Source organism: Oryx dammah, unplaced genomic scaffold, assembly GCF_014754425.2.
Source record: "Oryx dammah isolate SB20612 unplaced genomic scaffold, SCBI_Odam_1.1 HiC_scaffold_9, whole genome shotgun sequence".
In the NCBI taxonomy this organism is placed as follows: Eukaryota; Metazoa; Chordata; class Mammalia; order Artiodactyla; family Bovidae; genus Oryx; species Oryx dammah.
In genome coordinates, this window is record NW_024070193.1 from 59,594,905 (window position 1) to 59,611,283 (window position 16,379).

General features: G+C 38.7%; 1 protein-coding gene across 1 annotated transcript in view; it reads left to right on the forward strand.

Moving 5' to 3' along the window:
- Nucleotides 1-16,379, forward strand: part of LANCL2 (LanC like 2) — a 98,823-nt gene that overhangs the window by 24,971 nt on the left and 57,473 nt on the right. The window contains exon 2 of the mRNA XM_040246360.1: nt 10,380-10,497. Coding sequence (XP_040102294.1) covers nt 10,380-10,497 — 118 coding nt within the window. The remainder of the gene's footprint in view (nt 1-10,379; nt 10,498-16,379) is intronic.

A 16,379-nucleotide genomic window follows, 5' to 3' on the forward strand; every position in this document is an offset into this window, starting at 1 on the left:
TCTTTAAGAATTTTCCACAGTTTATTGTGATCCACATAGTCAAAGGCTTTGACATAGTCAATAGAGCAGAAATAGATGTTTTTCTGGAACTCTCTTGCTTTTTCCATGATCCAGAGGATGTTGACAATTTGATCTCTGGTTCCTCTGCCTTTTCTAAAACCAGCTTGAACATCTGGAAGTTCACCGTTTGTGTATTGCTGGAGCCTGGCTTGAAGAATTTTAAGCATTACTTAACTAGCATGTGAGATGAATGCAATTGTGCAGTAGTTTGAGCATTCTTTGGCATTGCCTTTCTTTGGGATTGGAATGAAAACTGACCTTTTCCAGTCCTGTAGCCACAGCTGAGTTTTCCAAATTTGCTGGCATATTGAGTGCAGTGCTTTCACAGGATCATCTTTCAGGATTTGAAACAGCTCAACTGGAATTCCATCACGTCCACCAGCTTTGTTTATAGTGATGCTTTCTAAGGCCCACTTGACTTCACATTCCAGGATGTCTGGCTCTAGGTGAGTGATCACACCATCGTGATTATTTGGGTCATGAATTGCAGTGTAGTTAGTAAAAATCAACCTCCAGAATTCTTTAGCTTCTCATGCTGTTTCTGTGCTTTGTGGTGGATATGTATCATATTCATATGGTGTGACTGAGTGAAAACTGGCAACCTTTTGCAAATCTAAAAATAAATTATACATGGAAAATCAAGCAAAGATTTTCATAGTAGGGGCTCAGCATGGGGCTTCCAGGAAATTTGGGATTAGATAGTCTAGTTACAGCTCCAGGAGTTAGGTCTGTTGCTGACATGTGACCTAGCCTCAGATTTTTTGCCTAGGAAACGGAGACTCATTCAGTGATGAGAAAGATTAATTAAAATATCATGTAGGGTACTGAGTGCCAGGCATATGGTAAATGCTCACTAATTATTAAATAAATTGTTTTTATAGTAATAGAATTATTAAATGAGATGAACCAGTTAAAATTCCTCCAAGTAAAATTATAGCATAACAGATTTTCTTCTTTGTTCATGAGACTTTGATTCCAATGTAAGTTAGAAATCTCTTTTATGACAAAATTAAAAAGTTAGGAACCAGAAAAGATACCTTAAAACAAAGGCAGAGAAATTATTTTTACAATGAAATTTTGACAAGTATTAAGAGGAATTAGAGTGAATAATCATAAGCCTTAGAACTATATTCTAGTATCATTTATTAGGAATAAAGCATTTGCTTTGGAATCAAGTTATCATGACAGAGCTAAAACTATAGGCAAAGATCTTAGGCCTACATTCAGTTACAATGAACAGAAGAGTTAACTTGGAAGTATTTTAATCAGATTATTTTTCCTGTATAACAGAAAGTCTAGAAGTGTTGATTCATTTCAACAAGATATCAGATAGGATTTCTGCAGTTACGTTGGTATTTCTCTCCTATTTTTTGTGTTATAGTATAAGATGGCTGTAGTCCTGGATTTCTTGTCTAATGTTACAACTGGACAAAGGGAGAAAAAAGAAGGGAATACCAGCTCTATGTTTCTCTTTTATCAAGAAATGTGAGAACCTTCCAAGAGGCCCTGGAAGACTTGCACGTGTCTCTCCCTGGTTGAGACTGTATCCTGTGGCTGTCCCTGGTCATAAGGCAGTCTGGGACAGCAAGTAGCTCTTCTGGGCTTAGATGTGTTGCTGCTGTGAGTAGAATCAGGATTCTGATGATAAGGAAGAAGGTGTGGGAAATAAACGTGGGCTGGATACTACCTTATGGGTTCTGCCATATCAGGTTATGAAGATATAATACTCTAGTTTTTTATTTTTTTCTTCTTATGACTATTATTTTGCATTTCTTTGACTAATGGTAGAAACCCAAGGTTTAAATGGTTTAAAAGGTTTAAATACAGGAGGCTTAAATGACTAACTTGGAGTCAAAAAGTTATTAAGCACTTGGATGGAGAATCAGACAACTATTCCTCTTTAACACATAACAGCAGTAACCTGTTAATTCTTCTGATCCATGGAAACAGGATATCTTTCCATTTGTTTGTATCTTCGATTTCTTTCATCAGAAGCTTTCAGTTCCAATATACACCTCTTTTACCTCCTTGATAATAAAATGTATTCCTAAATATTTTCTTGTTTTTGATGCTATTGTGATGAAATTGTTTTCTTTATTTCTTTTTTGAGAAGTTTCTGGTTAGTGTTCCCTGGTGGCTCAGTGAAAGAATCCTCCTGCCATCGCAGGAGAGGCGGCTTCAATCACTGGTGCAGGAAGATGCCCTGGAGAAGGAAATGGCAACCCAATCCAGTATTCTTGCCAAGAGAACCCCATGGAGAGAGGAGCCTGACAGGCTACAGTCCGTGGGGTCAGAAAGAGTACAAAACGACTTAGGGACTGAACAGCAGCAGTAGAAACACAACTGATTTCCATATGTTAATTTTATATTATGCAACTTTTCTGGTTTTATTGTTTATATCAGTTTTTTGGTTGAGTCGTTTTTGTTCATTCACTAAGCTGTGTCCAATTGTTTGGACACAACTGCAAAGCACATCAGGCTTCCTCATCCTTCACTGTCTCTGAGTTTGCTCAAATTCTTGTTCATTGAGTCAGTGATGGCGACCAACCATCTCATCCTCTCCTCCTGCCCTCAATCTTTCCCCACACAGGGTCTTTCCCGAAGAGTAGGCTCTTCACATCAGGTGGCCAAAGTATTGGAGCTTCAGCTTTAGCGTCATCCTTCCAGTGAACAATCAGGGTTGATTTCCTTTAGGATGGACTGATTTGATCTCCTTGCAGTCCAGAGACTCTCAAACATCTTCTCCAGCACCACAGTTTAAAAGCATCAGTTCTTAGGCACTCAGCTTTCTTTATGGTTGAACTCTCACATCTGTTCATGACTGTTGGAAAAACCACAGCTTTGACTATGTGGACCTTTGTTGGCAAAGTGGTGTCCCTGCTATTTAACATGCTGTCTAGTTTTGTCATAGCTTTCTTTTTATGGAGCAGTTGTCCTTTAATTTCATGACTGCAGTCACCATCTGTAGTGATTTTTGGGCCTAAGAAAATAAAATCTATCACTGCTTCCACTTTCCTCCCGTCTATTTGACATGAATTGTTGGGACCAGATGCCATGAGTTTAGTTTTTTGAATGTTGAGTTTCAGCCAGAGTTTTCATTGTCGTCTTTCACCCTCATCAAGAGGCTCTTTAGTTCCTCTTTACTTTCTGCTGTTAAAGTGGTACCATCTGCATATCTGAAGTTGTTGATTGATCCTTTTAGTGTATTTGTGAATTCAGTTTGCTAACATCTTGTTGAGAATTTTTGCATCCATATTCATCAGGAATATTAGTTATGAATAGTGTGCTTATCTGGCTTAGGAATCAGAGTAATGCTGGTCTTGCATTTGTAAGTTTTCCTTCCTCTTCAGTTTTTGGGAAAAGTTTAGAAAAGATTGGTGTTAATTATTCTTTAAATGTTTTGTACAGTTCACCAGTGAAGCCATCATATTTCTGGGGTTCTGTTTCCTGGGACGTTTTAAATTACTGATTTCAATCTCCAAATCCATTGTTGGTCTACTCATATTTTCTATTTATTCCTGATTTGGCTTTGGTTGGTTGTATGTTTCTAGGAATTCATCCATTTTTCTAGGTTATCGATTTTGTTATCATATAATTGTTTATAGTAGTCTCGTGATACTTGGTAGAGTCGACCCTTGAACAACACGGGGGTTAATCTGCATATAATTTATATAGTCAGCCTTTCATGTTCTTGATTCCTTCACACCCCTGAATTCAGCCAATCATGGACTATGTAGCGCTGTAGTATTTACTACTGAAAAGTGTCTGCATATAAGTGGACCGATGCATTTCAGAGCCATGCTTTCCAAGAGTAAACTATGTTTCTGTGGTGTCACTTGTAATGTATTTTTTTATTTCTGTTTTTATTTATTGTCTTCTCTTTTTCTTAATTTAGCTAAAGGTTTATCAATTAAATTTTTTTTTTAAATCGACTCTTCGTTTTGTTAATCTTTTCTGGTATTTCTAGAGTTTCTATCTCATGTATTTTTGCTGTGATCTTTGTTATTTCCTATCTTCTGTTAATTTTGAGTTTGGTTTATTCTTTTGCTAATTTCCTCCCTGGTGGCTTGGACAGTAAAGAATCTGTCTGCAATGTGGGAGACCAGGGTTCAGTTCCTGGGTTGGGAAGATCCATTGGAGAAGGAAGTGGTAACCCACTCCATTATTCTTGCCTGGAGAATTTCATGGATAGAGAAGCCAGGCGGGCTACAGTCCGTGGGATCACAAAGAGTTGAACATGGCTGAGCGACTACCACTTTCACTTTGAGGTGTAAAGCTAGGTTATTTATTTAAGATTTTTCTTTTTCCTTCCTATAGGGATCTATCATTATAAACTTCTCTCTTAGAACTGCTTTTGCAGCATCGTATAGTTTTGGTAATGTTGTGTTTCAGTTGTCATTTGTTTCAAGGTATTGTTTGATTTCCCTTTTGATTTCTTTGACATTGGTCATCTGGGAGTATATTATTTAAATTCCTCATATATGTGGATTTTGCACTTCCCCCTTGTTGTTGATTTCCATTTTTATGCCAGTGTCAGAAAACTTGGAGGAGGAATTGGCAACCCACTTGCAGGATTCTTGTCTGGAAAAGTCTATGAGCAGAGGAGCCTGGTAGGCTCCTTGGGCTCCGTGGGGTCACAGAGTCAGACACAACTGCGCAGCTGAACACGAGCACAGAAGTTACATAGTATGGTTGCACTCTTCTAAATGTAGTAAGACCTATTTTGTGGCCAGTCATCTGATCTACCACTAAGAGTATTCTGTGTGTACTTGAGAAGAATGTGTATTCTGTTGTTGTCAGACTGAATGTCTTATATGTGTCTGTTGGGTTCATTTGGTCTAATGTATGATTCAAGTCCAGTGTTCTCTTGACTTTTTGACTGGATGACCTGTCCAGTGTGGTGGTGTAGTTACCTATAACTGTTGTATTACTGTCGGTTTCACCTTTTAGCTTTGTTAGTATTTGCTTCATGTATTTAGTTGCTCTGGTGTTGAGTGCATTTGTATTACTATTGCTAATTGGTAATGTCTTCTTCAGGAATTGACCCCTTTATAGAAGGACCATTGTCTCAGGTGACTGTTTTTCACTTAAGATCATTTGTCTGGTATAAATACAGCTACTGCTCTCTTCTGGTTTCCACTTGTCGAATGTCTTTTTCCATCCTTTCACTTTGAGCCTGTGTGTTCTTAAGGCCAGAGTGAGTCTTTTGTAGGCAGCATATAGTTGGATCTTGTTTTTTTTTTAATTCATCTAGCCATTCTTTGCCTTTTGATTAGAAGTTTAATCTATATATATTTAGAGTGATTGTGGATATGTCAGAACTTACTGGGCTTCCTCAATGGATCAGCAGAAAAGAATTCACCTGTAATGCAGGAGACCTGGGTGTGATGCCTGGGAAGATCCCCTGGAGGAGGAAATAGCAACCCACTCCCATATTCTTGGCTGAAAAATTCCATGGACAGAGGAGCCTGAAGTCTAAAGGGTCACAAAGAGTCAGACATGACTGACTGAGTACAAACACAAGAGCTTCCTAGTGCCATCTTTTTAATTGTGTTTTGGCTATTTTGTACTTCTCTTGTTCCCGTTTTATTCTTGCTGGGTTCCTTTGTGAAATGGTGGTTTCCCATTGTTGTATGCTTCTTACTCTCCATCTTTGTCTTTTGGGAATCTAGTAAAATTCTTTGCTTTGTGGTTATCATGACATACATAAAACATCTTATTTTACTCTGATTTTACTACTTATTTACTACTTATTTTACTCTGATAATGGCTTAACTTCAATCACATACAAAACCTTCCCACTTTTACTCTTCCTCCTTTTATGTTTTTTTAAATGTCATAATTTGCCTTCTTATGTTGTGTATTTATTAGCAAATTATAGTAACTTTGTTTACTTTTGATACTCTTGTTCTAATCTTTAAAGTAGCATTGTGTTACCATCATATTACAGGGTTCTGAGTTTGACCATATGTTTATCTGTGTCTTTTTTCTTTCATGTTACTGGTTAGCCTTCTTTCATTTCAACTTGAAGAACTTCTTTCAGTATTTCTTGTCAGATAGGTCTAGTGATGATGAATTGCGTCATCTTTTGTCTGGAAATGTCTTTATATGCCTGAAGGATAATTCTGCCACATGGAGGGTTTTTTTTTTTTTTAATTAAAAAATTTTTTTAAAGTTTTGACCATGCCAAGCAGCATGCAGAATTTTAATTACCCAACCCAGGATTAAACCTGTTCTCCCAGCAGGGGAAACACAGGTCAGAGCCACTGGACTACCAGGGAAGTTCCCAGGTGGATTATTTTTGATTGTTTTTTTCTCTCATTATTTTGAATATATCATCCCACTGTCTCCTGGCCTGTAAGAGTTCTGAGAAATTCACTGATGTCCCATTGGAGGTTCTTTGTAGGTTACAGTTTTCTTTTTTTCTTGCTGTCTTTAGGTTTTTCTTTTTTGTGTTTCATTTTTTATACTTTCTGTTTTTTAAATAAAATGTCTTGGAGAAGGACATTTTGGGTTGACTTAATGGGGCAATCTGTTTATTAGCTTCATGAATTTGATGTCCAGATCTCTTTCCAGATTTGGAAAGTTCTCAGCCATTATTTCTTTAAAAAGTTTTCTGCCCCTGTTTTCCCTCATTTTTCCTTCTGGAACTCTAATGATTTGGATATTGGGTTTTTGAGGATGTCTTCATAGATGATTCAGACTTTCTTCACTTTTTTAGTCTTTTTTCTCTTTAGGCTGAGTTCTTTCAAAGTTCCTATCTTTCTTTTTTTTTTTTTTTTAAGAATTTTTAGACTATTCACTGCTTGATCTGGCTGTGTTGGGTCTTTGATGCAGCATGCAAGGTCTCCACTGAGTCCTGCGGGTCCTTTTGCTGTGGCACACAGACCCTCTCTTTGCGGTCTGCAGGCTCTGGAGCACAGGGGCTCAGTAGTTAGTGGTGTGAGGGCTTAGCTACTCCGTGGCATATGGGATCTTAGTTCTTTGACCAGGGCCCGAGCCCATGTCCCCTGCATTGCAAGGCAGATTCTTAACCATTGGATCACCAGGAAGTCCCCCTAGCTGTTTTACTGATTCGGTTTTCTATGTGGTCTACCTGCTTTTGATGCTGTTTCATTTCTCATTTCATTTGTTCAGCTCTTAAACTCTAGAATGTTTTTTTAGTGATTTCTATTTCTTAGTTAAATTTCTCATTTTCATCACATCCTTTTTTTTTTTTTAATTTCTTTGAATTGTCTTTCTGTGTTTTCTTATAGCTGAGTTTCCTTAGAACAGCTATTTTGAATTCTTTATTGTGTAAATAGTAGATTTTCCTGTCTTTAGATTTGGTTACTGGAAGATTATTGTGATCTTTTGGTGACATATGTCTCCTTGATTTTTCGTGATTCCTAATAGAGTCCAAAATGCATCAGCAGAGACTACGTTCCTTTAATGGCCTCTGGGAGTCTTACATGCTGCTCTCTGACTTGCTCCCTCTCCCCAGGCGTGGACTTCCTCTGGGATACTCCGGATGCATTATGAGAAATGAGAGAATTAAGTCTCTTCAGCAGAGTCCTGCACAGACTTAGGTACTAAACGAGTGTGGCTGTCCCTTTAGAAACTGGACTCAGTGGCTCTCCCTTTGCCCTGTGGGAGAAATCATGGGCCATCGGTTTAGCCACGTGCTGTACCTCTACATTATGTGATGCAGGCAGAGACCAGCTATTCCTCTTACCCACTCCAGCTCATCCAAACTTCTTTTCCTTGTCCTCAAAAGGAATATTGATGCTTCTCCTCTGGAAATATGGATTTCCACAAAGGCTGTCTCATCTGAAGGTGACTGCTGAGTCATTGTTCTGCCTGTACTCCCAGACTGTAGCTCAGGGGCTGGACCTGGCTCCGTCTCCTGTAGGTTTCACAGCTGGCACTGAAGTCTGCCTGCTCATTACCCAGTGCTCTGGTGGGCTAGGGTTGCTGTAAGCCCCTTGGAGTAAGGTGCTGGGCTCCACTGCTCACATGAAAATTCTTCCGTTTGTGGATAGATGCCTAATTTTTGTTCTTTAGTTTTTAATATTTATACTTATTAAGTTTTTCCTGAATGTACACAAGAGATTATTGGATCAGAGATTATTTATGAGAAAGAAAGTAACTAGTGAGTGGTTCTGAGTCTCATGTCTAATCCTGAGTCAGCAAAACCCAGGTCAAAGGTTTGTAGACAAAGTCTGTATTACAGGCAAAGAATGAAGAAAAGTAAAGTTTTCTGTGCTTTTTATAAAAGGGAAGAAAACAACTGTCTCTCCTTCCCTTTCTGAGAGGGTTTCGTCGGAAATATCAAAGTTGTCATTGCTGTTATTCAGTCACTCAGTTGTGTCCAGCTCTTTGCAGCCCCGTGATGTACTGGAGCACACTGGACATCCCTGTCCTACTTTCTCCTGGAGTTTGCTCTAACTCATGTCCATTGAGTCAATGATGCCATCTAACCATCTCATCCTCTGTTGCCCCTTTTTCCTCCTGCCTTCAGTCTTTCCCAGCATCAGGGTCTTTTCCAAGGAGCTGGCTCTTTGAAGCAGGAGGCCAAAGTATTGGAGCTGCAGCTTCAGCATCAGTCCTTCCAGTGAATGTTCAGAGTTGACTTCCTTTAGGATTGACTGGTTTGATCTCCTCGCTGTCCAAGGGACTCTCAAGAGTCTTCTCTTCAGCACCACAGTTCTAAGGCATCTCTTTGGAGCTCAACCTTTTCTACTGTCCAGCTCTCACATCCATACATGACAACTGGAAAGCTACCATAGCTTTGACTATATGGACCTTTGTCAGAAAGTGAAGTCTTTGGAATGTAAATAAATCTCTCTGTGATAAGACCAGGCTCCTTTGTCTTCAGTTCTATGACTGGAAAGTGTCTTCCTGCTCTGGACTCTCATCCCCTTTGAAATGTACACACATTCTCTGGGGCTTTCACAGTTGTAACATAATTCTAAGGTTGCTTTTAGTCCAGAATCCCAACTTTCAGTAAAATTTGGCCTGAAAGCCCTAACTGTCCAGTAACATGAAAATAACTTCCCTGTAGCCTCACGGAGGGATGTTTCTTAATGATAAAGCCTGTCAAGAAGACATAACAGTCCTAATTTGTCTGTGTCAAATAATAGAACTGTAAGTACACTAAAGGGGGCCAAAAGAGAATTACAGTTATACCTCAGCGATTGATGTAGTGACTAGAGTTTTCAAAAATCATCAAAGGCAGAAAAATCTGGACAACACTGTCAACTACATGTTTAAGAATATTGATGTGGGATTTCCCTGGTGATCCATTGGTTAAGAATCTGCCTGCTAGTGCAGAGGACAAGGGTTCCATCTCTGGTCAGGGAAGAGCCCCCGTGATGTGGGGCAGTTAATCCTGCGTGCCACAACTACTGAATCCGGGCTCTAGAGCCCATTCTCTGCAACAAGAGAAACCACCACGGTGAGGAGCCTGTGCACAGCAACTAGAGAGTAGCTTCTGCTCACCACAACCAGAGAAGGCCTGTGCGCAGTGACAAAGACCCAGAACAGCCAAAAATAAATAAGATTTTTAAGAATTACTGACAAATTTCCTTTGAGAAAGATCACCAGCACTCTAGTAAGAATATCTGCTTCCTTAGCTCCTAGGAGCCTTGGAACTTAATGTTTTATTATTTGTTAATCTGATAATATTTGTATTTATTTTCAATTCATTCATTGCTAAGTGATTGAAAATGTTTGCATATGCTTGCAATTTGATTTTTTTCTTTTTGTAAGGTATGTTGATAATTTTATGTGTATTTCTATATTGTTACATAGCCTGCTTTTATTTATAATATTTTATATTGTACATATTCCTCCCTTGTCATTGACTTTTAAACCATCTTATGTTCTTTAACTTAAATTAAAATGTTTGTGTAGTCAAATCCATCTCTTTACTCTTTTTTTGTTTTGTTTTTTTCTTTGATTTCTGCAGCTTATTTTTTGTGATCCTACTTGTTACTTAGAATCCATATAGGGCACGCTCCCATTTTAAAATTTAACCTCGTAAAAACAAGGTAGACTCGCTCCAACCAATGAATCATTGAAATGGGCCAGGAGTTATAATTTCTATCTGTTTGTTTTTACAACTTAGACTGTTGGTTGAAGTGTTTGAAGTGAAGTGAAGTGAAAGTCGCTAGTCATGTCCAACTCTTTGCAACCCCATGGCCTGTATAGTCCATGGAATTCTCCAGGCCAGAATACTGGGGTGGGCAGCTTTTCCCTTCTCCAGGGGATCTCCCCATCCGCTGCAGCATTATCCTGGTCGTCTGTAATTTAATATTATGTCTTCTTTTGGTTGTCAGATTATTAATAACTTCACAAGACGGATCCAGACCAAAATTAAAGATCTTCTACAGCAAATGGAAGAAGGGCTGAAGACAGCTGATCCACATGATTGCTCTGCTTATACTGGTTGGACAGGTAAGTCTATGGGGTATAAGTAATTGATACGTTTTCTTTTTGGATTATGATATGTAAGACTTAGATCTGAATTTTTTTCTTTTAAAATGATAATGTTTTATACTTTATAAGAAGTTTTGAACTATCTTCATTGATGAATGCTTTGTAATTTTTTTTTAATTTATTAAAAAAAATCTAGCATAACAGGCTCTAGGTTCATCCATCTCACTGGAACTGACACAAATTCATTCTTATTTACGGCTGAATTATGTTCTTTTGTATATATGTACCACGTCTTCTTTATCCATTCTTCTGTTAATGAACATCTAAGTTGCTTCCTTGTCTAAGCTATTGTAAATAGTACTGCTGTGAACACAGGTACGTGTGTCTTTTTGAATTATGGTTTTCTTAAATATATGCCCAGTGGTGGTGGTGTTGCTGGTTCATATGGTAGATGTATCCCTAGTTTATTAAGGAATCTCTGTTCTCCATAGTAACTGTATCAGTTTACATTCCCACCAACAGTGCAAGAGGGCTCCCTTCTCTCCGCATCGTCTCCAGCATTTCTTGCTTCTACAGTTTTGGATGATGGCCGTTCTGACTGGTGTGAGGTGAGGCCTCATTGTCGTTTTGATTTGCATTTCTCCAATGATACCATCTGGATGTCTTCTTTGGAGAAATGTCTGTTTAGGCCTTCTGCCCAGTTTTTGATGGGGCCTTGTTTTTCTGATATTGAACTATATGACCTGCTTATATATTTTGGAGATTAGTCTTTTGTCAGTTATTTCATTTGCAGTTATTTTCTCCCATTCTCAGGATTGTCTTTTAATCTTCTTTATTGTTTCCTTTTCTGTGCAAAAAGCTTGTAAATTTAATTATGTCTTACTTGTGTTTTTTTTTTTTTAATTTCTATTACTCTCAGAAGTGGATCAAAGAGGATCTTGCTATGATCTTGTCAAAAAGTGTATTGCCTATGTTTTCCTCTAAGAGTTTTATAGTTTCTGGCCTTACTATTTAAGTCTTTAATCCATTTTGAGTTTATTTTTGTGTGTGATATTAGGAGATGTTCTAGTTTCATTCTTCTGCATGTAGCTGTCCAGTTTTCCCAGCACTGTTTATTGAAGAGACTTTCTTTTCTGCAGCGTATGTTCTTGCCTCTGTTGTCACAGACAAGGCGTCCATAGGTGCGTGGGTTTATCTCTGGGGTCTCTAACCTGCTCCATTGGTCTATATTCTATTTTGTGAAAATGCCACACTGTCTTGATGACTGTAGCTTTGCAGTAAAGTCTAAAGTGAGAAAAGTTAATTCCTCCAGCTCCATTCTTCTTTTTCAAGATTGCTTTGGCTATTGGATGTCTTTTATTACAAATAGCTGTGAAAAGAAGAAAAGCAAAAAGCAAAGGAGAAAAGGAAAGATATTCCCATCTGAATGTAGAGTTCCAAAGAATAGCAAGAGCACAGAGAGATAAAAAAGCCTTCCTCAGCGATCAATGCAAGAAATAGAGGAAAACAACATAATGGGAAAGACTAGAGATCTCTTCAAGAAAATTAGAGATACCAAGGGAACATTTCATGCAAAAATGGGCTCAATAAAGGACAGAAATGGTAAGGACCTAACAGAAGCAGAAGATATTAAGAAGAGGTGGCAAGAATACACAGAAGAACTGTACAAAAAAGATCTTCATGACCTAGATAATCACGATGGTGTGATCACTCACCTAGAGCCAGACATCCTGGAACGTGAAGTCAAGTGGGCCTTAGAAAACAGCACTACGAACAAAGCTAATGGAGGTGATGAAATTCCAGTTGAGCTATTTCAAATCCTGAAAGATGATGCTGGGAAGTGCTGCATTCAGTATGCCAGCATTTTGGAAAACTCAGCAGTGGCCACAGGACTGGAAAAGGTCAGTTTTCATTCCAATCCCAAAGAAAGGCAATGCCAAAGAATGCTCAAACTACCGCACAATTGCACTCATCTCACATGCTAGTAAAGTAATGCTCAAAATTCTCCAAGCCAGGCTTCACCAGTATGTGAACCGTGAACTTCCTGATGTTCAAGCTGAGTTTAGAAAAGGCAGAGGAACCAGAGGTGAAATTGTCAACATCCGCTGGATCATGGAAAAAGCAAGAGAGTTCCAGAAAAACATCTATTTCTGCTTTATTGACTATGCCAAAACCTTTGACTGTGTGGATCACAATAAACTGTGGAAAATTCTGAGAGAGATGGGAATACCAGACCACCTAACCTGCCTCTTGAGAAATCTGTATGCAGGTCAGGAAGCAACAGTTAGAACTGGACATGGAACAACAGACTGGTTACAAATAGGAAAAGGAGTACATCAAGGCTGTATATTATCACCCTGCTTCTTTAACTTATATGCAGAGTACATCATGAGAAATGCTGGACTGGAAGAAGCAGAAGCTGGAATCAAGATTGCCAGGAGAAATATCAATAACCCCAGATATGCAGATGACACCACCCTTATGGCAGAAAGTGAAGAGGAACTAAAAAGCCTCTTGATGAAAGTGAAAGTGGAGAGTGAAAAAGTTGGCTTAAAGCTCACCATTCAGAAAACGAAGATCATGGCATCCGGTCCCATCACTTCATGGCAAATAGATGGGGAAACAGTGGAAACAGTGTCAGACTTTAGTTTTTGTGCTCCAAAATCACTGCAGATGGTGACTGCAGCCATGAAATTAAAAGACACTTACTCCTTGGAAGAAAAGTTTGACCAACCTAGATAGCATATTCAAAAGCAGAGACATTACTTTGCCGACTAAGGTCCGTCTAGTCAGGGCTATGGTTTTTCCAGTGGTCATGTATGGATGTGAGAGTTGGACTGTGAAGAAGGCTGAGTGCCGAAGAATTGATGCTTTTGAATTGTGGTGTTGGAGAAGACTCTTGAGAGTCCCTTGGACTGCAAGGAGATCCAACCAGTCCATTCTGAAGGAGATCAGCCCTGGGATTTCTTTGGAAGGAATGATGCTAAAGCTGAAACGCCAATACTTTGGCCACCTCATGAGAAGAGTTGACTCATTAGAAAAGACTCTGATGCTGGGAGGGATTGGGGGCAGGAGGAGAAGGGGACGACCGAGGATGAGATGGCTGGATGGCATTACTGACTCGATGGACGTGAGTCTGAATGAACTCCGGGAGTTGGTGATGGACAGGGAGGCCTGGCGTGCTGTGATTCATGGGGTCGCAAAGAGTCGGACACGACTGAGCTACTGAACTGAACTGAACTGAATGGTATGTCAATTTTTTTTTATCATTTAAAGAACCAGCCTTTAGTTTTATTGATCGTTGCTTTTGTTGCCTTCATTTCTTTTTAACTTATTTCTGCTCCGATCTTCATGATTTCTTTCCTTCTACTAACTTTGGGGTTTTTTTTGTTCTTTTTCTAGTTGCTTTAGGTGTGGGGTTAAGTAGTTTATTTGAATTTTCTCTTGTTTCTTGAGATAGGATTGTGTTGCTATATACTTCCCTCTTAGCACAGCTTTTACTGCATCCCATAGGTTTTGAGTTGTCACGTTTTCATTGTCATTTGCTTCTAAGTATTTTTTGATCGTCTCTTTGGCTTTCTTCAGCGATCTCTTCATTACTCAGAAGCATTTTGTTTAACCTCCATTTGTTTGTGATTTTTATAGTTTTTTTTCCCCTTGTAGTTCACATCTAATTTTATAGCATTGTGGTCAAAAAGATCTTGAGATGATTCCAGTTTTTAAAATTTACCAAAGCTTGATTTGTGACCCAAGATGTGATCTATCCTGGAGAATGTTCAGGAAAAAAGTGAGAAAAAAGTGGAATCTACTGTTTTTGGATGAAGTGCCCTGTAGATATCAATTAGGTCCAACTAGTCCAATATATCATTTAAAGCTTGTGTTTCCTTATTAATTTTCTATCTAGATGGTCTGTCCATTGGTGTGAGTGGTTAAAGTCTCCCACTATTATTGAGTTACTGTCGATTTCCCCTTTAATAGTTAGCTTTTGCCTATGTATTGCAGTGCTTCAGTGTTGGGTGGATATATATTTATAATTGTTATATCTTGTTCTTCGTGGTAATATCCAAGATATTACCACCTTTGATAATGATGTGGTGTCCTTCCTTGTCTCTTGTAATGGTGTGTATTTAAAGCCCATTTTATCTGATGTGAATATTGCTACTCCCACTTTCTTTTGTTTTCAATTTGCATGGAATATCTTTTTCCAGCCCCTCACTTTCAGTCTTTATGTGTTTCTAGATCTGAGGTTATTCCCTTGTGAACAGCATATATAAGGGTCTTGTTTTTGTGTCCATTCAGCTAATCTGTGTGTTTTGACTGGGGCATTTAATCCACTTACAGTTATGGTAATTATTGATGTATATGATCCTATTACCATTTACTTTTTTTCTTTGAGGTTTTTTTCCCTGTAGGACTTTTGTTTCTCTCGTGTTTCCTATCTAGAGAAGTTTTCTTAGCATTTGTTAAAGCTGGTTTGGTGGTGCTGAATTCTCTTCACTTTTGCTTCTGTAAAGCTTTTAATATCTCCTTTGGATCTGATGAGATTCTTGCTGGATAGAGTAATGTTGGTTGTAGGTTTTTTCCCTTTCCTCACTTTTAAGTATATCCTGCTACTCCCTCTGACTTGTAGAGTTTCTGTTGAAAGATCAGCTATTAGCCTTACAGGGATATCCTTGTATGTTATTTATTGCCATTTCCTTTCTGCTTTTAATATTTTTTCTTTGTGTTTAATTTTCATTAGTTTGACTAATATATGTCCTGGTGTGTTTCTCTTTGGGTTTATCCTTTATGGGATTCTCTGGTCTCCTTGGACTTGGGTAGCTATTTCCTTTCCTATGTTGGGAAGTTTTTGACTATAATATTCTCAAATATTTTCTCATACCCTTTCTTTTTCTCTTCTTCTGGGATGCCTATAATTTGAATATTGGTGCACTAAATATTGTCTCAGAGTTCTCTGGAGTGTTGCTATTTCTTTAATTTTTTTTCCTTTGTCCTGTTCTGCTTCAGTTATTTCCACCATTCTATATTCAAGTTCACTTATCTGTTCTTCTGCCTCAGTTATTCTGCTGTTGGTTCCCTCCAGAGTATTTTTAATCTCAGTTATTGTGTTGTTTGCTGCTGGCTTTCTAGTCTTTATTTCTTCTAGGTCATTGGTAAACATTTTTCATATATTCTAGATCTGTGTTCCATTCTATTTACCTGTGCATCCATTTTGTTACCATGATTTTGGATATCTTTACTATCATCGCTCTGAATTCTTTTTCAGGAAGACTACCTATTTCTCCTTCATTTGTTTGGTCTTGTGGGTTTTTACCATTTTCCTTTATCTGCTTCATGTTTCTCTTTCTTTTCATTTAGTTTAATTTATTGCTTTTGAGGTCTCCTTTTGGTAGGCTTGAAGGTAGTAGTTCCTCTTATTTGTCAGGGTTTCCCCCCCACATGGCTGGGGTTGGGCCAGTGACTTGTGGAGTTTCCTAGTGTTGGGGACCTGTGCCTGTGTTCTTGTTGGTGGTGGAACTGTGTTTTGTCTCCCTGAAGGGTAGTGCCATATCCAGTAGTGTATTTTGGGGTTTCTCTGGGCTTGTTATGGCTTTAGGCAGCCTGTCTGATAATGGGCAAATGTGAGTTCCTATTTTGCTGGAGGTTTTGCTTGAGGTGTCTGGTATTGAAGATTGCTTGCTTTGGGGTAAGGCTTGGTCTTAGTGTTGAGAGACCTTTGGAAGAGCTCTTGGTGATTAACGTTCCATGGTTGGAAGGTGTTTTGGTCCTGAGTCCTGTACTCGGGTCTCCCATCTCAGGGGTTAAGGCCCAGCCCCTTAATGTAGCTCCAAGACGTCACAGGCCACACAGCACAGAACACAAACCCCCAAGACTAATGGTTAAAGCACAGCCAAGAACAC